A 23,425-nucleotide genomic window follows, 5' to 3' on the forward strand; every position below is an offset into this window, starting at 1 on the left:
AACAACCTATAGGCCAGCGGTGTTCACAGCGGATGGAATGCATATCAGAATTACCTGGTGAACTTCCCCAAGTTGCCTTTCACAATGGGCCTAAAGACTTAGAGCAGGGGTTCCCAGCCTTGGCTGCAAACTGGAATCACTTAGAGAGTTTTTAAAAGTGATAATGCCTGGGCCTCAACTCCAGAGATTCTGAATTGATGGCTCTTGGGTGAAGCCTAGACACTGTGATTTTTAAAAACCCTGTGAGTCACTCTAATGTGAAGGTAAGGCTGATGTGCATTCTTTGTAGTGGAAAAAATGGATATATATGAATTACCCTAATACAAAAAAACATGTATAAATTACCTTAATGTAATTTTACATATATATTTATAAATATAAGGTGTGATCAAACAATAAGGTCAATGTTTAAAAAGTTATTACAGTAAAAGACACATTGCCATTAACCCCCTCAAAATACTCCCCCTTGCTTTAAACACACCTATCCCATCACTCTTGCCACTTTCCTAAGCAGTTCTGGAAGTCCTCTTTCATGAGTGTCTTTAATTGTGTTGTCGTGGCTGCCTCAATGTACTCAGTCAATTCCAAACGTTTACCTTTCATGGTCATTTTGACTTTGGGGAAGAGCCAGAAGTCACATGATGCCAGATCCAGTGAATAAGGTGGGTGAGGTGGATAATGTTTTTATTTGACAGAAATTGCCTTATACCAGAAGCGAAGTGTGACACGGAGCATTGTCATGATGGAAGATGATTATGGCACACTTTAAAACACACCTTCTCTCAACCATAGCTCATACCCAACTGACTGCACCGAACAAGGTGAAACGTGTCACATTGTAACTAAGGTTCGACACGCAGCTTCCCTATTGAAGATCCTTTCTGTTAGATGGCACTCGGCAGCAGCATTTGCAGTATTTTGTGATCACAATGGAAAGGCTCTGTGTCACACATTGCTTCTGGTATGGCAATTTCTGTCAAATAAAAACATTATGGTGTGTCTCCATCTACCTTATTCACCAGATCTGGCATCATGTGACTCCTGGCTCTTCCCCAAAGTCCAAATGACCATAAAGGTAAACATTTGGAATTGACTGAGGACATTGAGGCAGCCACGACAGTGCAACTAAAGACACTCGTGAAAGAGGACTTCCAGAACTGCTTCAGAAAGAGGCAACAACGATGGGATAAGTGTGTTACAAGAAAGGGGGAATATTTTGAGGGGGATTAATAACAATGTGTCTTTACTGTAATACATTTTTTAATTTAAACATTCATATTTTTTTATCACACCTCATATATATGAGACTCTAGATAGCATAGACAAATATACATATATATTTATAAATATATAACAACAAATAATCCCAAAATATCAGTGGCTTAGTGCAAGGAAGTTTATTTCTTGTGAGTGTGGATGATTTTATACACGCACAGACACACACACACACAAAGGTCTGATAATTAAGTTTGTGAACTAATCCTAGAAAAAGTGCTATATACCTCATTGGTGAATATCACTATGGTCATTTTTGAAGTACTCCCCATGAAAGTTATGAACCAATGCCAGTGTCTAGTCCACCCTTCCAAACAATTTTGGAACTCTTTTTCTGGAATGGCCATCAGAGCTGTCGTCGTATTATCCTTGATGTCCTGAATGTCATCAAAATGTCTTCCTTTCAATATTTCCTTTATCTTCGCATAAAGAAGGAAGTCATTGGGGGCCAGGTCGGGTGAATAGGGAGGGTGTTCCAACAGAGTTGTTTACTGGCTAAAAACTCCCTCACAGACAGTGCTGTGTGAGCTGGTGCATTGTCATGATGCAAAAGCCATGACTTGTTGGCAAAAAGTTGAGGTCATCTAACTTTTTCACGCAGACTTTTCAGCACTTCCAAATATAAACTTGGTTAACTGTGTGTCCAGTTGGTACAAATTCATAATGAATAATCCGTTTGATATTAGAAAAGATTAACAGCATCGTTGCACTCAGTTCGTGAAATTGTCAGACCTCGTGTGTGTGTGTGTGTGTGTGTGTGTGTGTGTAAATTTTTTTTGGGGGGAGGCTAGACCTGGAAATGACATCTAGCACTTCTCCCGACATCTCAATGGTTAGAATCCATCACCTGGCCCCAACATAACTACAGAAGAAGTTAGCAGATACAGTCTTTATGGTGGGCTCAGGAGTGAAAAACTGGGGTAGTTGAGCATCTAGTCAGTTTTTGCCATATATTACTACAAAAATGTTTATAAAATCCTTATTTGACATGTGTTTATAACGTCATTGTTTAAGGACCATGGGCTTAGAGTTTGTATCAATATTTAAAATTAACTTTATAAATGACATTTGTCTTATATTTGTAGAATCAATAGGACTCTAAAGGACTTTTCAGTTGTAATTTCAACAAAAATTGTCTTGAAAGGAATGAGTAGTGAGACTCGGGTTGTCTAGCTCTGCTTTAACCCAAGCAGCTCTGCGTATATATTATGAGTCTATGTTAGATTTCAGGGTAAGTTTCATTTAAATGTAAGAATCTAGCTCTTAAAAGTGAACTCACCACTGACAATCACCACTTTTCAGCATTCTGTGGGGGAGATATGCTAGAATGGCGTTTCTAATTTTGGTGATTTGTAAAGATCTAGACATGGGGTCTTGCAGATATCAAAGCTGAATTTACTACAGAACCATATCTTGTCCTTGTCTCCTAGGACTGGGAATTGAGGACACCTACACCTTGCCACTTTCTTCAGAAGTGTGCAAAGTCTATCACTGTCCCCTCCTAAGATAAAACTGGGAGAGAGCTGCTGTGTCACCCCTTATTTTAAAGTTCCTGTAGGCTAGGAACCTGCCTTCATTTATCTTTGTCCCTAGTGCTTCATTCAGGTGGCATAAGGAAGGCAAGTGCTCAAAAATTATTTGTTGAGAAAAACAAAGAAAGAGGAAGAAGAGTAAAAAGAGAGAGAAGAAATGGGTTGCTCTTCTGCATGGGTTTTTCCTATTTTCACTTCTATTTTTATTTCCTCCCATCTAAGTCATTGATCCATTTGACACATATTAAATGCCTACTGTGTGCCAGGCACCAAACTAGGCAATGGAGCAATGAGGACAAAGCAGACTTTTGCTTTCAGAGGTCTCACATGACACAGGGAAGGCAGCAGAGGCAACAGTGGATTACAGGGTCACGATGAGCATTTACTGAGGGTCCAGGGAGGTGGGGGAAGGGGGAAGCAAGAAGGCCCAGCAAGGTGTGGTTCATTCTCTTCATTCAGCTGCTGAAAGAGAAGCAAGGAGCCTAGAACTTGAACTACAAATGTAATTTGTACCTTTACAGGTTCCTATTTTACTTTCATATGTTGTATTTTATTTGTTCTTCTTTCAGCATGCACAGTGAGTTGAGTACATGCTGTGTCGTCAGAAGATCTGGAGTTCTAAGTCTCAGTTCTACCTCTCTAAAGTGAGAGACCTTTGGCAAGACACCTGAGCTCATGCACAATTAAGATTATAATTACCCAGGATTGAGGTGAGGTTCCCAGGGACATTATTCATAAGTGTTTTTTAAACTAGAGGTGTTAGATTAAAAAAATAAAAAATAAATAAGTAAATGTATATATATATATATTACATATATACATACATATATTACACATATATATGTGTATATATATATATATATATATATAAAATATACTGATCCTGTGAGGATATAGAGAAGGTGTTATTATTAACCCCAAAATACTGATGAGGAAAATGAGACTTAGAGATATCAAGGAGATGCTGCCTTGGCCAAATAACTTCGAAAGGGAAATAAGACTTGAACACAGCTTTCTGACCTCAGATTTCCTGAAGTGTCAGGATTCTGAACCAGGCGCTCCTGAGGACCTCTGGACCAAACTGAACTCTCAGTGAATTTCTTCATAAGACAGGGAGAGGTCAAAATTCTGTGAACTAAGAATCACGGACCCTGAGAAGAAACACTTGAGACCTAGCGCAACAAGCCTTTAGGTATGGTGGCCCCAGCTTCCCTGTCCTGTCCCGGTGGACGTGAGGCCAGTGTGGGTGGACATGGACCAGCTGGGCATGATCAGGAAGCCATCTGCTCTCAGGGAGCTGGGTCCCAAGCAGACTGACTCCCACGCTCAACGCTCACTGTGAATGCCCCACAAGACAGCCTGCTACTGTAAATCTACAGATGTGTAGGAAGCAGCAGGCCTCAGAGGGCCTGGCAACCCTACCTGGGATCACTGGCGTGGGATCATGGGACTGCCCTAGAGAGGTGCAGTGAACACACTGAAGGGGGATAATCTTGGTGTGACCGAAGACAGAAAGGTTGAACAACACACCATGGTGATTTCATGTAGCAACAAAAACACACAGACGCAACCCCAATCCAGCCTGTCAGGCCTTTGAAATTCTGATATATCAAGTCCCATGAATGTTTCCTGACAGGTCTGGCCTACTACCCCGCAGAGCTGTTGGGGACACCTCGAGCAGAGCTCACCGTGCAAACACAACAACACCAGACTGTGACTTCTTCCTGTCCATGGCTGGTGGGCTCGATGGGGTGTGTGATTATCATCAGGATGTTTTCAAATGTCTCCATTTCCAGGAGAAGAAAAAGCTGAATCATCCACGTCTGACTTAATTCTCCCCCAGAGAGAATTTTACATTAAAAGGAAAACAGACCTCTTCTGATTTCTGCAACTCCCAGCACAGCTGCAAAGAACACATCAGGTGGGGTATGGAAGTTACCCAGGAACTCCTCAATGGAGCAGCTGCTTTCTGCCAAATGTCTCTACCTTGGTGTTGCTTAACTTTGACCTAAGCTAAGGATTCTAGAAATACTAAGTGTAATGCCTTCTGACACTGTAACCAACCTTATGGGGCAAAAGAGTGGTTAATACTGCTTTTATTTATGAAATGGGACTAGACACAGGGATCAAAAATAACAATGAATATTATTTTATGTGGAACAAAAATAACAATGGATAGAAAGAAAGCAGAGTTGAGCTAGTGGAAATTCACACCCCCTTACCTGCTATGACTTCGTTGAATTAAAGAGGATGCACCTTCTACTGTCCAAGGGTAAAAATAAAACTGACATCCATTTGTAGAGGTCATAATTCAGGCTTGGATCAAGGATGTGAAACAGCCCATGTCCTAAAGAGAGGTTTATGACTTTGTTTGCCAAAAATCCCATTTTGGATTCATTAGCCGTTAGTTGAAATAACAGATTTTGTGATATTGCCAGGTCCTGCCAAATGTATGTCGGATGTCAAATGTACAAGACCCTCATTTTTATATAGACATTTGTGAGAATGTCAGAACCTTTCATTGAGACCCAATCCTGTAAGTGAAACCAGTCATGGATACACATGGAAATTTGCAAAATTAAATTCACAGCCTTCTTGTTTCTCTCTGATCCTAAACTCAGAAGAATATTGAGAATCCTTTCCTAACAATACATAATGTTAGACTCACATTAGGTTTCAAAAAGTTTAATGAAGTAAATTGGTTTTCTTTTTTTTCTATTTTTAACCAAGTGTTATTTAAAATTGGCAAGGGGAAATAACTTTGACTTCAGCTATGTATTGGAAAACTGATCTTTCTCCCAGTAATAATCTTCTAGCATTTAAAAACAATATCCTAAACCATTTAATAATTACATTTTTAATATACGTCAAAGAACTAGAGTTAAAATCAGAATAAAGTACATTCTGTGGACAAAGCTAACTGTGATTTTAAAATTTCTAAGAGTTTATAGGTATATAACTTTTAAGTATACTAATGTAGTACCAATCTAATTGTCCTTTATTTTGGCTCACCTAATTTACAAACATGATTTCTGAAGTTTAACAGTATTTGTAATGGCAATGTCCAAAGCAATTTTGGCTGAGTAAAGTGCTATTTGTTGAACAAAAATGTAGTTGTTTGTGCAAGTTTAACATTTCACAAGGCCAGCTGAGTTCATTTCAACCCTACTTACAAAGTAATTATTGGCAAATGAAATGGGCTGGGGGATAGAGACAAGACGTTTTCAAGCTTCTGAGAGATTTACAAAAACCAAGTTCTTCAACCACTGAAAGTAAGATTGAGAGGTCACGAACAATTAAAAGGTACAGGTTTAAATGTTGGGATTAAAAGGGTTCCAACAAGAGAAATATTTACAATGGAACAATGAGGAAAATGTTTCATTACAGTCAGAAACATGGAAAATATGCTGTTGAAAATTGTTGGCTCTGAAATAAATAAAATCCAGACTGAGACTATTAAAAATATCAAAGCGATTTACTATGTGCCAACTCTATTTTTTTTTTCTGTTGTTTGTTATAAAGAAAATCCATTATTGAATATAATGCAGTTCTGGTTAAATTATCAGACATTTTCCATATGCAAACTGTTGTTCACCATATGCTATATATTCTTCTCTAACAATTTTAGTCCACTTCCATCAAGAACCATAGGCACTGAGTTAGAAGAAAATTTTGAGACATATTTTAACTTCCTAACCAAGATACAAATACCTTCCAAAATAGCCCTTTGAATCATCTCTGTTGAGTACCTATTATGAGCAAGATCTTTTTTGAATGGCAAAATAAAAGACAACAAAAAATACCTTAAGATGTTCACGGCCTGTTAGGTATAAGAAATCATCCTTGTCCACTGGCTGCCATTAAGCCTGAACCGAAACCCTCTAGCTAGTAGCGACAGGGAACTCACCACATTGCAGGGAAACCCCTTCTCTCAGAAGGTAGCTCCAAACTAGGAAGGTGTGATAAACTGAGCTTTACACCAACTGACCCTGGTTTTTGTCTTCTGGAATATACCCACTCCTTCCTCTTTAGTTTAGTTCTTTGAAGATTTTGAGAGGACTTGTCTGTGTCTTGTATGGTTTCTTTCATGCAGCAATCTCATTTCACCTTTATTTTCATTACCCTTTACTTTACTGGCCTTAGGGATTTTAAAAATCATCTCATATTAGTTGAGCTTAATTGTTAAATATTCAATATTGCACATAAAAATAAAACTGCATTTTCAAATTATGACATTCAGAAAACAAGAATTATAGCATTCAATTGGATTCAATTTGGAATTATCCCTTTGTAATTAGACTAGCACTGACTAACAACAGATGTTTAGGGGAAAAAGAAGGATGGAACACCTAAGGCTTGCCAACACTGTGTGTATATTTGAGGGGAGGGGGCATGATAAATCTTTTTTAATGAAATGCATGTGCTCTAAGACAATGACTAAACTTGATATTTTAAAGCACTTAAATCTAGCAGTTTAAAAGTCACTGGAGTAATTAGGTCATGTTTTAGAAATGATGCTACAATCTAAATTTCTTATTGGCGAGAAATAATGCTGCTGTCTTTAATTAATTATAAAACAAGGGATTGACTCAACTATGTTAAATTTTCTTCTAGTGGTTATACATTTGGCACCTTTAGAAGCTGTAACTAACAGACCCAGGGTAATTTAAATTCAGGAGACTTTATTTAGCCTCCAGAATCGCCCTTTCAATCCCAAATCCATGCAAGAACACAAAGCCAAGGGGTACACTAAAAAAAGAAGAGACTGTTTTATTGTGACATTTATGACATGGACCCCTTGTGGACAAGAATGACCGAGGGTAATCTTGGCAGATTGCACAAGTGTGATGAAGGATGCACTGGTGATCCTCTGACTGCTGAGGCTGTTTCCTGGTCCGCCCAGACCTCCATGCACGTGCGGGCCAGTCACAGAAATTTCAATACCACTTGGTGTACACATTTAACAAGTCTTTGGTCTTAATAAGCACCATTACAAGCCCTCAGTTTAAGGGCATTATTATTCTAGTTTATAAATGTTTCAATGATAAAAAATAGCACGATTACAGTATACACACACTTAATTTACATGTAATGTATTATACTCATAACTGAGATAAGCTACTGAACTAACTTTGGTTGATTGAAATTAATGAAGTATCTGAGCTGAATACTTGCAATTTGGTTTCTAAGTTGTGTAAATATTACAGTGCATTTATGAATCTAGTTTGAGAATTTACTAGCACCAAATAGATATTAGAAATGGCCAACCTAGTACTTGTATTTGGAGAAGCAAAGTTTAAAATTTGAAAAGAATAGAACAGTCCATCAATTGAGAGCACATTCCTGTACATCTGTTAGAAGGATGGCACATGAGTATGAATGGCCAACCCCCAATGGAAATACACATCCCAGTTTTCAAGAATCAACACATATAACAAGGTAGCTTAGCTACACATGAGAAGCCTGAGAAAGTGGTTGTTTTGAACTAGGGTAGTCACCTGTACCTTGCTTTTGTAATACAAGAATAGTGCTTATTTATAGAAATTTATGTGGTGAAAGGTTGTACCTATGATATGAAGATTCTGACTGGGGGGAAATTCAGTTCTACCTATCTATCTTTGTTTTTTAATTATTTGGTCTCTGGATGGTGAATTAATGAAGCAAAATCTGAATTTTCATCTTCAGATTATCACCCAGTTCACCACTGAGGTAGTCTTTGTCATATTTATCTTCTAGCTGATTGAGTTCTTTCTTTTTATAAAGTGGAGTACTACTGATGTGTAATGAATAGGTTCCAGCCACTGGCTTCTTCTTTGTGAAGTGGAGGTAGCTGATCCCTTCCTTTTGGTTGATTTTGAAGAAGCCATTTTCATTTCCAGATTCAATCAAGTATCTGTTGTGATTCGTCAGAGTTGTGAGGGCCGGAAGGAGTTCTAGGATTCGGACCTTGTTACTGATGTGGGAAATATTGAAAGCGAACATGGCTGTCTTGTCAACATCCCAACTTGCAAGACTCACATTGGCTTCTGTCTCGGGCTGATCCTGGAAAGGCACATGGCAATGTGTTAAATAAAATGTAAATATGCCACTTATTTCCCATATTAAAGAAAAAGTGACTCGACTCTCACATTCATACAACTTTCTTCTCATGTTGTATATATTACGTTGAAAAGGCATAGTCATAAAATGTTTTGTTTAAACCACAAACGTGTTAAGTTGGCACATATTTATAATACTAAAAAATACTAAACTTATGTCAAGATGTAAGTCCAATCGCTTGTATCTGTAAGTCTTTTAACTCAGGTAGTCTCAGAGTGTGGTCCCTGGACCAGCAGCATCAACATCACCTGGGAATCTGTTGAATGCAAATTTTCGGCGACACCTGAGGCCTACTGAATCAGAAACCCTGGGGATGTCTCCCAGAAATCCGTTTGAATAAGCCTTTGAGATGATTCAGACGCACACTCAGTTTGAGAACCAGTGTTGTAATAGATTATTTTCCCTCCAAAGACTTATCTCATTTCCCAAACCACAGCGGATGTGTTGCAGCGTGGATGCTAAGAAAGAAGCAGTCTATTTCAATGTTGTTCACTGATGCAAAACCGTTCCCTCTGAAGGACACACCTAGGAACCTACTTCCTGACTCTGAAGATCTGCTAATATTCAATGCTTTTCACCTGGCTTCTTGCTTGCCTCTCTGGGACCAGATGTGCCGGATTCTCCAGGCCGAGAGCCAGAGGCTTGGGTGAATATCTGCGCATTTCTGAGTTGACAGAAAGGCTGCAGCAGCCATAGGCAAAGAAAACCAGGCTGCTTGAGCTCCATGTTGTTTTTGTCTAGAGTCCAAGTTCCCTCACACTCCACATGGCTCTTTTCAGGAGAGGAGCCTCTAGCTTTTAGAACTTGGCGGCCACATGTAGGGAGCACTATGTCACTTCACTATTCTGCCCACTTGCTGTCCTGGTTCTCAGACTTCGTCCTTTCAGCAGACTTTGGGTGGGTGTTTGAGTTTCTTTTTGGCGAGACAGAGGAAATGAGCAAATATGTGAAAACCTTCGAATGGCCACTCCCTAAAAGCATCAAGAAACTCCAGAAAGCCCCACAGACTCTTACAAAATACAGCCCAGAGCTCAGAGAATGTCTGGATTTTCTCCCCAGGGAGACTGTGCTCACTTGGGAGCATCCTTGGAGGAAACCACAGGAATCTGGAAAGCCTTTCTGCAATAGGAGACATCGGGAGAAACCACTTCTGACCTACCTCAATGTTGGAGGCATCTGTTTCATTGGCGCTTCTCCGTTTCCTGCCCCGTTTGGGGTAGCCGTTGATCTTACACTCATAGCAAGCCTCTGGGGACAGAGAATTGTCATCCATTTCACTGCTGGCAGGTGGCTCTGGGCCTCCTCGGCCCATGCCCATTCCAGAAACACAGTGCCTGTGGTAGAAGGAGAGCACAGACATTTTTCATGAGAAGTGGACAATAAGGGAAATGGCGTGAGAGTTTTGGTGAAGCCTGGCCCCTGCCTGGTGACATTCAGCCCTTGACGATTTGTCTATTGGATGAATAATTGCCCAGTTCTAAGAACCATACTGAAGACTTCTGTGCTTGGCCTGTTAAGTTTCCTGAGTTTATTGATTTCTTTCCCCTATCTTCAAGGCCCTCTTTTGTACACTGATTTGCCCATTCATTCCCCAAACCCAATGTGGCAGGTGTTTTGCTATACTTATGCTAGGGAAGGGACATGGAGTGGAAACAAGAGAAGAACAGGGGATAAGAGAGACCATGTGATTTGGGAGGTTAGATTAAAATGTCTTTTTTTTTCTAATGAAACAGGCTCCACAGGAGTGAGAAAGGCACAAGGCATCACTATTCAATTCCTTACCCTCTTCCCACTTAACTGATACTATCACTGCCACCTCTACTTTCACCATGCCACTCTCACCGGCCTTCGTAACTCCAGCTTCTGAGCAGTCCCTCCTATTATTTGACCTCTCATTTTGGCTGAAGCTACTGAAGACTCAAAGAAAGCTGTAGTTGACACCTGAGGTTGATATAGAGATAAACTGCAAAGCTATGCAATGTATAAAACACATGTATCAGAGCTTGCCCAACTGTGGGAAATTGTTTCAAGTCATTTAAAACCACTAGGGCCATTGGCTCTGACTCATGTGAGGCTGGACAAACAAACCCATGCCCAAGAGAGAACTAGTTCAGCTGTTTTTCTTTGCCTCTCAGTTATGAAAGCCAAGTTATAGAGGGAGACTTGCATGTTTCACAAGTACCATGTTTTCTTATTCTGCTTACTATTTCATAGGCTGCTTGGAATGTATCTACTAGGCTCCCCTTTCAAAATATGTTGAAATATCCGAATGACTAAGAGAATCTTTATTTTGGGGTCTGGTCCACTCTAGTGATTCATAGCAAAGCCAAATCTGTTACAAATGGGTAGATTTCTGTTAATGGATCATAAGGTAGACCAAATAGTATTTATCTCTTTTTCTCTATTAGTTGTCCTGCTCTTTCTAACTCATCTTCCTTTATGCCTTTAAGATTCAATATATAATTCCAATGAGCAGAATATGTTTTTGTATTTTCCAGCAATCTATGGGTTCCTACTATTTTCTGCAACCTTTCCAGAGCCCAATACATTTCCTCTCCTGTTCCTTTATCTTACAACATGAAATGTGTAGAAACAATAAAAATGGATGAAATGACAAATGTTCATCCTGTGTGTGTGTGTGTGTGTGTGTGTGTGTGTGTGTATACATTCACGTGATGATTAAATTATTGAAGGCAAATCCCCAATTTGCAGGCTTTGGTTCCTTTCTCAGAACGCCTTCCCAGTATTTCCATATCCTTGGAATACCACTTACAAGAAGTGTGACTACAAAGCTCCACTGGCCAGAAGCCAGTGTGGAGTGTCACAATCTTTGCTGGGAAAAAGGTTCTGGCATTAAACTTACAAAGAATGAGTCTCTTGAGAGTCAGATACAAACATCTGGGAATTTGCGTCCTACGGCTTGCATTCTGTGTGCTTCCCATGAAACATTCTTTTACCTTCAAGTCGACAAAGACCCAAAATGAATTGCTTGACATTTGTGTCAAGAAATCAAAGACAACTCAATTTATAATTTGACAAATATGTGTATGTGTATGTTGTGGAATATGTAACTTTGTATGTGGGGCTGTATGTGTGAGTGGGAGTATATGTGTGTATGCATATTTAATGTCTGCGTGTTCCTAATTAAAAAGTTACAATTTGAAACCCTTCACAGGACAGCCAAAACTAGAGAGACATCCAAGTCCAGATCAACTCAGCAGGGAAAACTGACCACTAAACTTTTAAAACACTGAGTGAAAGAAAAATAGGTTTTCCCTGTCCCAACTCTCACGCATACAAGTATTTTACCTGGAAAATACAGTTATTTTAACTCTCATTTTAATGCTCTTTTGGTAATTTTTAGTGTAAATTTAAGTCTGACATGTAAAATATACTTTAAAACCGTAGAGAACCTCACAAAAAAGGTATCTTTTTTATTTATCCTAACAGAGTTGGACAAGAAGGCATTTTAAGTCCAGATGGCATCCTGCTTGCCCAGGACGCAGGGTGAAGCAGCAACGTGCAGCGGGAGCCCAGGTCTGCCAGGGGCCAATCCCCCTATTTCCTCAGAAATGAATCACTTTCCAAGAAAATGTGAAGATCAAGAGAATGAGCCACACATTGAGGCGTTTACAACGTAGTTTCATTATTTTGTTTGCCATTCTATGAATTTCCAGAAATTTAGATGTCTCCTTTCAAATAAAAATCCTCTGCAAAGCTAACTGGAATAAACTCAAGGATTATAAAGAGTCTGGTTCCCTTTACGAGGCTAGGTCGTTTTGAGTTGAATATACTTATTCACATTATGAATGAGAGAGTCTCCAAGCAGGCCCATGGATGGCAGAGCTTACCCTTGGCCAATTCGGAAGTAACCTGGTGGACAGCCGCATAGGTAGCCGCCCTCAGTATTGGAACAGCCATAGCTGCAGGGGGCCTGCGAAGAGCCACATTCATTGATGTCTTGGCATCCTCCACTGAACTGTTCGTACTGGAAGCCGGCAGGGCACATGCATTTGTAGCTCCCCAGGGTGTTGTGACAGGAAGCTCCCCCACAAATGTGAGCACTGAGGCATTCGTTTTCATCTGCAGGGGGAACCAGAAGACAAGGTAAATGTGATACCGGCCAGACGTTTCTATTCAGGAGTCTGCATCAGGCCACTGGCTGCTGGCCATCTGGCCCTCGGCTCGGCTCAGAGGAAGGTGAGGCAGATTGAGGTGGATGGGATGAGACGAGGAACAGGAGAGAAAGATATGGAAATAGACGTGGCTTTTGCTATGTGGTGAGCAAATGTGGTCGATGAGGTCCAACGTACCAGGCTGAGCGAATTAGAGACTGGCATCTGAGGCCAGAAAGACTCCAGTTCTCACCTGAAGCCAACACTAGTATGTTGTGTTCCACGTGAGCACCCCATGAACACGGGGCCAGTTCATAGCTAAGATTCAGGGCTCAGGGTGAGAGGGAAGGAATCAGGCAGTTCTCTGTGCAATGGGACGACTATCTCCAAAGCAAAGACCAACCATGTTCCTGGAGGTTGCTTTCTTAGTCCTCCTTTTTCAGGATGTGTGGGGCTGGCAAAGGCTGACATCCTGCAGGTAATGTCTGCCCCACTTGGACTTCCTTTTCAAAAATCTGCAAAAGCCCCCGGTGCTTGTTCTGGAGATGAATAGTGCCTTCTGGTATGTCTGCTCCCATCTCTGAATGGGCCCCCTTATCCATCCAAACCAGTCTCCCGCCCAGAGAGTTTGGGCCGTGTTGAAAGCTAAGTATGGCTGGAAGAGATTTGTGCAAACTTCGTGAGCAATAATTCTGGAAAACCCACAAGAGAGACAGATGCTGCAGACCGGCTACCCACAGGGACCTGCCAAGTCTGATAGTAATAAACAGGGGGGAAAAAGTTGAACTTCTAAAAATCAACCCAAAAGGAGAAAACATCAAGTTTCTCATTATATCTAATTTACATACTTTTGAAATCTCCAGTATAGTTTTGCAGACCTGCCTTTGTAGGGCAGGTTGGAAGCTTGCCCGTAGGATGTTACTTAATTGCTGCAGCTCATTTTCAGGCATATGTTCATTTTGAATGCGGGTAGATTGGCCTTCTCCTCACATTAGCAAATACTTACTTCCAATAGAAGGGAGGAGGAGGGAGAAGGAGAAGGTAATTAACATTAATAAGGCGTCTAATAAGACGTCTAATAGCTGACAGATAGGATACTAGGTGCATCACATTCAGTTATTCAACCTTCCTAACAATCGCGGAAGGTAGGTATTATACTACCTGTTTTACAGATGAAGAAAGCGAGGCTGAGAAAACCCCTCCGCGATGTCCAGTAGGGCACATACACACATCCAGAACTGTCTGACTGCAAAGCCACCTGCTTTTCTCTGTACCACAATGTATCTCAACAGACTTGCCTCCTTTTAAACTGGTACTTCCTTTCTCCTTTAATTAGTGTTACCTTATTTGCTACATATGGAAAACTTTAATTCTTAGAAAGACCTTTTCATTCATTTATAAAGACAAAATGGTTTCTAAGAAAATATCTGTTTTTTTAAATTAGGGAAATAAGTGGGTAAAAATGCTTGGGGAAGGGTGTTTGCATATATAGAATATCCTCCCTTCCTACCTCCGTCCTTCCCTCCCTCCCTCCTTTCCTTCCTGCCTTCTCCCTTCCTTCTTTCCCTCTGGCTCCTTCCCTCCTTTCCTATGTGTGGTTACAAGGAGAAGAAGTAGATACACAATAAGAAAGCCATTCACTGAGCTGACTGCTATGGCTTAGTGCCTAGTTCTGAGTCTGTTTGAGGATCTTTTATATCCAAGGACCCAAGTACCCACCCAAGGTCACTTAGGCTCCAGGGTTCCTAGGTCAAAAATAATTAAATATCTCCTGTGTTCTTTTCCCTGTATTGTAAATTAGAGATGAGGTATGCCATCGAGACCAGTGGATACGGTGGGCACCAAAGAATGAATGAATGAAGACTCAAGGGTGTTTACTTTGGTGGAGAGAATCTCCCCAGGCTGGATATTTTCTCCTTGCCCCTCCATGTCCGTCTCCAGACTTCCTACCTGCTCTCTACTCCTCTCCCTGTCCTGAGCTTTACGTTGGGCTCAGTCATTTGTTTCCTGCTGGGACTCTGACTGATAAACCTCTAAGGCATGGATATATGTAGGAAAAGACCAGTCAATATAGAGCTCAGATGTATTCTGTTTTGTTCTAAGGGGCAGAAATAGGACAGATGGTAAGAAGTTCAAAGGAGGAAAAGTTCATTCTCTACGAAAAAGACATTTCTAAAAATTAATGTTTTCTATGTATAGATCGGCCTCTCTTAGAAAGTGAGTGCCCTTCAGGGTGATATCCAAGTGAAACTTGGATGGCTAGGGAGGTTGGAAAGGATTTATATATTATGAGTAAGGTCAGAGTAGATCATCTCTAAGGTTCTTTTAAACTTTGAACATCTATATGAGTTACCATAAATATCTATTCCAGTCAATAACTCTCCCTCTCCCCTTTCACATTCTTTTCTATTTTATTTTACTTTTTTTTCCTCCCTGAGAATCTAATAAAGTTTAAATTAAACTTGCGTATCTAGGTTGGAGAGGTGGGGTAGAGTGGAACATGAATTAAGATAAGAAATTGGCAAATGTTCAATGTTTACAGGTTGAAAATACTCTGTGCACTCACCCTTTTTAATCAATATGCAAACACCACGATTTAACATGTTTTGTACTTTTCCTGACCTTTTTCATCCTGTGTACCCTGGTGCAAGTGGTTCCACAAGAATTTTTCTACACTCCAAAATCTTCAATACTTAAAAGTGGTGAGGGTTTTTTCTTTCTATAAAAATGTACCATTCTAATTTTACTGAAACACCTGAAATATTCAGAAAAGCAGATTGAAAGCTGCCCACTCTGACCTCTAAAATCAAAAGTTTTGGCCTTTGGTTTGCATAAGCGTATGTTAGTTGTGGTGTTAAGGGAGAACCACTAGGAGAATTCCAAAATGTAGGATGGGCATTTACTAATTTTCTTTAGGTCAAAAAGGGTCAACTCCAACCATAAGCGGGAAGTTTGATATTTCTTAGAAAGCAATGAAATCCAGTTGCCCCTGACCCCAAACCCATCCATCTTCTGAGAGGAAACTTAAGACTGCCTAGTAGTGAGGATCCAGGCAGGGGTCACCCAAGAGCTGGGAATGGGTCACCAAGAATGGGAAGCCATCCTTGCCCAAGGCAACACTCATTCTGGATAACTGTAATTCTCAAGAATTATGAGCCCAATTTGGACTGGTATATTTTGGGCACCAGCCTCCCCCAACCTCATCTGGCTTCTTAATTGACTTATTGCTCTGTAACTCCCAGCCAGGAGATTACCTTCATGGGGACCAAATAGAATGTCCAGGCAACCTGGCCATCTCTACTCTCCTCGGATGGAAGACAAGGAGAGAAGGGTAAGTGCCAGAATGGCAGACCTCACCACTTATCCTTTACCCCACAGCTCCAATTTCATTCAAGGAATCAACATAATAAGGGCTGACAGGCTTTTACATACTGGGTACTGAATAAACAAAGCTCACTCTGGAAGTTCTGTGAACATTGTCAGAAACTGGTGATTAAAACCCAAGACCTCTCTGAGCTGATAATGAACAAAGGCATTTTTATTAAAACCTGACAGCTGATCAGCAAGATATGCAGTCTAAACTCCTCTGGCACTGGGGTCATTTTAGCCAATCCTACTCACTTCTGCAAAACTGTGTCTTGTAAGTAATCAAACCAGATGACAGAGACATAATTTTGATGAATGAAAACACACCAGATGTGTCTTCACTTGAAGTGAAACATCTCAACACAGAGTAGCCCGCCCTGCAGGACGCAGGAATTCTCTGCGTTTTTGCTAAGGAGGGCTCTGTATCCAAGAGTGACAGCGAGAACAGGTCACCCAAGCACCACGTGTGCTCTGTAGATACTTTCTGAGTGGAAAAGACGTGTGATTGTGATGCTTGAAAGGCAACCCTAAATCAGGAAGTTAAGAGCCTTGGGTTCTAGTTCCAGGAATGTCACAAAAGAACTGGTAAGGACAGATTTCCTTTCCTCCCTGGGTTTCTGGGTCCTCAACAGTAAAACAAAGAACTTGGGCTGTTAGATGGATCTGGGGTCCCTCCATACTCGCAATGTTTGGATTCTCTGATGTGCATTAGAGCTACTTTCCCATGACACTGTGGAGTCAAAAATGATATAATTTCAATTTTAATGAGAGAGTCTGTGGGTCTCTTTAATTTTTGAAAGAATTTAGCAATCCTGAAAAAAATTGGTGTGTCTGCTGCTTGCCCTCTGCCTCAAACATGTGTAGATCTGCATGGAACCACTTTTGCACCTTCAGGCCCAAAGTCACTCATATTAGTCTCTGGCTGGCTGCTATTTTTCAGTCAGAAGTAGGATTTTGTTAGCTCCTGATGTGAATAGAGATCAAGTGTGGGCCAATGACTAGCTATGTAACAGAAGGGCAGGGTGATACTGGGAGTCAATAAATTGAATTAAAAAAATTCATTTCGAATGCCCTCAAAAGGACCCTGTATCATTATTTTTGTCTCATTTTGCTATTTGCAAAGGTGATACCTTCCTTCTGGTTTTACCCAGGTTAGGGCAATTTTAAATGAGTATTTGTTGCTGCAGTGACAAGTTCAAGTTTTCAGGAAGAAAGTGGCACTTTGACTCCAGAAGTTTATAGCAATTCATCTTGCTAACAAGGAAAAACTACTTGCCAACACACTGGTTCCACTGGTAATGCTGGAGATAGCCTTGGGGGCAGCTGCACCTGTAGCCCCCAATGATGTTCTGGCAGCCGTGCTGGCAGCGGTGGTTTCCTTCACACTCATCCACATCTGGAAAAGAAGGTAGAGTCGTCTGGAAGCCACATCACCACTTGTGTCTGTGTCAGAGGCATCCTCTGATGTAATGTTTACATGTATGTTAAAGTGAAAGGCAAGTTTAATAAGAAATTGGACCCCTGAAAAATTATTCTACCACCCCAGACTTTAAGAATATCTACTCTGGAGGTTTTGATAAGTCCAAGGAGAAAAACATTCAGATATCCCTGGTAAAGTCTAAAAATGATGAAGAAATTAATGCGAAGCACAAGAGCTCTTTTGTGGGTTAGCTGTGCAAAAAATTTGCTGATTTGTGCCCAAATTAGAAACCAAAAAATGTCAGTACAAAAACAAAATTCTAAAAAAATTCAAACTTTTAATCATATATTATCAGAAGAGTTATACTTCATGTATTTAATCCACATGGCAGGGGTTGGGGGGGCGGGGATCTTTTATTACTCTAAATCCGAAGACCAGAAAATTGATGAATCGAATTAAGGAATCTAGCTATTTTTCTTGACTGGGTCATTCCTTATTAGATTAGTAACTGAGCAGAAAAAGCCCTGATATACCTAGGAAAGGCATGTGTTATAAACACAATCAAACATGAGACAACAGATGGATATCTAAAATATGGAACCTGTGTAAACCAGGCAAAACATTGTCTTCAGCTGGATTTTCCCCCTGCCCGTGCTCAGCTATGATATCACAGAGGACAACGACGAAGGTACTGATAATCGCACAGGCCACCTCACAAGGACACACCAGCTGTGGGCCCTACTCACCTTCACAACTGGCACCGCTCTGATCAAGTGAGAATCCACGCTGGCATTCACAGGTGAAGCTTCCAGGAGTATTCTGGCAAATGCCCTTAGACCCACACAGGTTGATATCAGAGGTGCATTCATTGTTATCTATAAGACACAGTAGGAGTCAAGAGGGGGTTACATTTCCTCGAAGCTCTCTTTGTGTTGCTTAAAGGGAAGAGAGTGGGGGTGATTCGCTTAGAAAAGACCAAATAAGGCCAATGACTTTTCACGTATATGTGTGCACATGCCCACACACACATACATGTGCTCCTATATTTTTCTGAGTTTGTCTTCTGACTCCAACAGCAGAAGAACTAACAAACAATCCCTTGAAGGAATAGTTACACCCCATGGAGGGTTTTTCCCACTTCCCCTTACCAATGCAGGCAGTGTGGTGCTGGGTAAATCCCGGAGGACATTTACACGTGAAGCTGCCAATGGTGTTGACGCACAGGAACTGGCAATTGTGCTGCTTAGTTGCACACTCGTCAAGATCTGTCGGAAAACGCAAGAAGGGCATTGTGGTCAAGTTGGCAGCACAGGGACCAAGAAGTCACCCTAGGAAGCAGCTCTGAGTTTGCACGTCTATGTCTCAAATGACCCTGGCCAGAACAGAGCCAGAACAAATGGCTAGGAAGCACCCAGAAGATAAGGCTTCAAAAAATAAAATGTGGTCTCAATTTAGATGAAATAATGTAGCTCTTTGGGAGATCCAAGGAAAATCCAATTCCCTTTAGTTACAGGAATGCAGGAATTCCTCAACAAAAAATTTCAGATAAATTTTTTAAAAATTATGAAATAAAGAAAAAGACTAGGGATTCTCAAAAATTTCCAGAGCATTAAAAAGATCTACTCAAGTTGAAATATAAAAAGAAATGCTGAGGCTGGAAATTTGTTCACTTAGTTCTTTTCTGTTTGCTGTTTTTATTCTGCTCAAATGAGGTAGTCAACCAAACCAAACCAAATCAAACCAAACCAAACTGACTTCTTTGTTTAGAGATTCTCCTTTGGATAAAATTAAATTGAGCAATCAGGAAGGAAAAAAAGGAAAGAAAAACTCATTCTGATAAGCCAACAGCACTTTCAAAAACTGCCTACAGTATTTATCCAGCATTATTTCCCACGTCTCAGTAAAATCCTCCACTTTGACCAGGGCTCTTTCCTCATTGCCAGAACTTCAAGGCTCTTTCTCAACTCCATTGCTATTAATAACGTCAAGAGATACAAAATGTTTTCCAGCTTTTAGCTGAATTTTAATTTTAAAAAATCGCTGGAATTCAGGAATCCCTCCTTCCCTCCCTCCCTCCCTCCTTTCCTCCCAGCCCCCTCCTTGTGACCTTTTATCACTGCACACTAGGCTATGCTTGGAGCTGCAGACCAGTGCCAGTTTCCGGCTACAGTAATATCTATAGTGGACCTAAACTGAAAGAACTCCCCCATGTTTCTCCTTGTGCTGACTTCTCTTAAAATGGAGCCAATCCTGTGCCTTTCCACTGCTGGAGGCGGGGAGTCTCTTTCTGCTTTTCTGGTTTCTGCATTATTGACAGCTGTATGCCTCTTGCCAACAGGGTGGCCTCCCCTGTTGACCCAAGGGGACTTACTAGAACATCATCACATGCTCGCTGAAGCTCACCTGCAAACAGGTGAGGGAAACAACTCAACAATTTCTTACAACACTTTTATAATGACGACACATTCAGAACAGCATTTGCTGTTCTCACCTCCAAGAATGTCTTTTCTCCCCTTCTCTCCTCATATCTGAATCCTACCCATCTCTCGGGGAAGTTCTGCTCCCACATTTCCACTGGGGCCATCCTTCTAGCCTCTTTCCTTTCAATGTCAACAGTAAACGCATTTTGATATTTAGTCATATATGCCAACTATGTGTAAGAATTTAGACCTTACAAGAAAAATAGGAGAAAGGGACTTATGTTATAAGTGGATCTGTAAAAATCAGACTGCTGCTTTTTGAATTCCTAAAACCATAAAGTGAGTATTACTGATGCTTTTAATACTTTGTGGAAAATCATAATTACTACTATACATTTAATTTTTCTTTTTCATCTCTTAATTGCTAGAAATTTTTGAGGATTTTCTGCCTCCATAGGTTAGAAAATGCAATAAATATGTTTTGCTTGTTTTTCAGAGAATTTTTTCCCCCTGAATTTGGTTCTTCATTTACATGAATAGGTTTATGGCTCTGAGTTTTAACCTCACACTGCCCAGACTCACTGTGAGCCACAGATGTAGAATAAGTTCTATGTTTTAGAAAAACAAAGCAATAAGCAACTCTTCATTTAAGATAGGCAGAATTATTGAGTAGGTCTCTCAACTTCTTGCCCTCAGATAATGGGATTATGTAAAATTTGTGCTGCACAGGAAAACCTCAGGCCATTGTCCATGATATCATCCTATATTACTGGCCTCCTAACTCTCCCCCTTCTAGTAGACACAGGGAAGGGGCTGAGGGCCCTACTTCTCTCTGCTCTCCATTTCTACTCCATTCCACCATTTAACTTCCTTTACTACCCTCTTTCTCATTCAGGACTTTAAGGCAGAAAGCTCTAACTCTTGTTCTGCCATCTGGTCTACCTTCTCCAAATCCCTCATTTTTCAAATCATCCTTAAGTATGACTCACTTGTGCTATTCACTCAATATATGACATTCTCATTGTTGAGGCAGATGTTTACAAGAGTAAGTTTACACCGACAGAATTTTGCAAAGGATAACTTTTGGTTGATGTGGGATTTCTGCATAGACTTGTGTTGTTTCTTAATCCTTTGTGATATTTATGTTTCCTCGAGGGAGGGCAGGAATGGCCCTATTTTGCAGAAGTAAGTAGACAAAGTGCTTACTTCATTAGGCACAATGTCCTCTAGGATCATGGCACTGATTAGTCTGAGGCTGGACTCTGCTAGAGACCTAGGCTATAAAGTTGTTGAACGTATTGACTCATAAATCAATAAATAGAAAGCAAAAAGGAGGTAATCAGTTAGGGATCCACCCCACTGAGGCTTGTAGAACTGGTCCGGAGACCCTCAGGGACGGCCTCCATGAATGCCCAGGAAGCAGACAGTGAGGATGGTGGCTGCCACTGGTCGTTGGCCATCTCCCTGGCCTCAGTGTCCTTCCCTCCAGCACAGGGAGGCCTCATGGAGGCACCAACCCCAGGGAAGCACCTCTTGCCTGTGGAGAGCATCTCTCAGCTTGCCTATGGATTCTTCAAAGGCACAAGAAATGCAACCTTGTTCCCAGGAGGCAGGTGAGTGGCTGAAGTCACATTCTACTTTACCTTTACAGCTCCTTCCATCCTCCTGCAGAATGTAGCCTTTTGGACATGAACACTGGTAACTCCCTTCTGTGTTTTTGCAGATAAAATTGCAGGGCTTGGGAGCCTGGTTGCACTCATTCAGATCTATAATCAAAGAGATACAGTGTGACTGCCCATCTGAAAAGATGCCTAATGCTTTTCAATACCCACAGGTCTAACAAAGAATTTTAGTTTTGAGAAAAGAAAAAGTAAACTCTGTGTAGGCTTTGATCATTGTCTTACGTTTTCTTATGAAATTACATAAGCTTTTTCAACTTTTTTTTTTTAATGTGAGGATTTTAATTTTTTTTGCTGTAATCTACTATTTTCACTCCGGAGTAAACCATTAGAGATAGAGTACTTACCTATACAGGCAGTCCCAGTTATATCTGGAGTGTAGCCAGTCTTACAAATGCAGTGATATGATCCCCTATCATTGACACATTCTCCATTTCGGCAAACATCATGAATAACCTTGCACTCATCAATATCTGTAATTTAACCAATAGAAATTAATATAAGAAAGAAATAGATATTAATATGCAGGGGTTACTTGAGTGTAAATACTAATAAGCTATGTTACTATTATATATTATGGACCTAAGAAATTAAACCAAAGGGATGACAGCATAAATTTTATATGTAATAGTAACTATATTGAAAGGCAAAGAATAAGTTTATCAGACTATAGTGGTAAACTAATCAGGCTAGGGGAAAACTTTAGAAATAACTGTCCTTCTAAATTTATACTATTTTTCTCCTCTGAGTCCATAGACCAACCACCTCATCTAGAGGTATTTAGCTCCTTGAGCCATCTCATGCCATCAAACTTGCCTCCTGCTGACATTCCATCAATGAATCACAGCAGTGGATCCATTTCACAAAGAAATCTCATTTTTTTTCTATTATAATATTGCATGTCCAAAATAAGCAGGATAGTTTTTTTCTCCTATTCTTTTTTATTGTGTTTAAAGTTAATCCAAAAAAATATCAAATTGCCTAATATTGGGGAAATTGGACCAAACCTCCCTCCTTTGGTGAGAGAGGCACCAAGGCTCCGGGGTGGATTGCTAGGCTGGGTTTGCACAGCCAGCTAAGGAACAGAGAGCCTTACTCATAGCTCCACCAAGGGAGAAAGGTTTGGTCAGTAGGCACCATTGAGCATTGAAGCCACCGTCCTCCCCACTTGCCCCTTTTGTCTCCTTACTGCTGGATGGGGTGCCAATACCAAGTGAGTTCTTAGCCTTTGATTGCCAAATAACCATTTTATGCCATGAGCTGATATTTTTCCTGATTGTTTTTCAAGTTTACTCTAAAATGCAATTTAGTATACCCTCATTGATCTCAAGAAATGAGCCATTCCCATCATCTCATTTTCACATCCTCCAAAGAATCAAAAATGTGTTTTGGCTACCTCATCTCATCTATCTAGTTCTACCTTTTACCACATCCAGTTCTGTTATTCTGCCTTTAGCCACATCTTTCTAACATGAACACAAATCCTACTTAATCTCCTTCTTCCCCTTTTTCTTCCAAT

At 40.6% G+C, this 23,425-nt stretch overlaps 1 protein-coding gene across 2 annotated transcripts in view; it reads right to left on the minus strand.

Moving 5' to 3' along the window:
- Positions 1-7,552: 7,552 nt before the first annotated feature.
- The window catches only part of FBN1 (fibrillin 1), a 233,149-nt gene continuing 217,276 nt past the window's right edge, over positions 7,553-23,425 (minus strand). For both annotated transcript variants that reach the window (XR_012494755.2, XM_019730687.3), the window contains 8 exons: positions 22,254-22,379; positions 21,871-21,993; positions 18,956-19,072; positions 18,554-18,682; positions 17,664-17,783; positions 12,758-12,989; positions 10,066-10,240; positions 7,553-8,849 (listed from right to left, as the gene is read on the minus strand). Coding sequence is in view for 1 of the 2 variants with exons in the window: in XM_019730687.3 (XP_019586246.3) it covers positions 8,460-8,849; positions 10,066-10,240; positions 12,758-12,989; positions 17,664-17,783; positions 18,554-18,682; positions 18,956-19,072; positions 21,871-21,993; positions 22,254-22,379 (1,412 nt within the window). In the remaining variant the exon portion in view is untranslated. The remainder of the gene's footprint in view (positions 8,850-10,065; positions 10,241-12,757; positions 12,990-17,663; positions 17,784-18,553; positions 18,683-18,955; positions 19,073-21,870; positions 21,994-22,253; positions 22,380-23,425) is intronic.

The sequence above is a fragment of the Rhinolophus sinicus genome, chromosome 3 (assembly GCF_057876585.1).
Source record: "Rhinolophus sinicus isolate RSI-liver-muscle chromosome 3, RSI-T2T, whole genome shotgun sequence".
Classification (NCBI taxonomy): domain Eukaryota; kingdom Metazoa; phylum Chordata; class Mammalia; order Chiroptera; family Rhinolophidae; genus Rhinolophus; species Rhinolophus sinicus.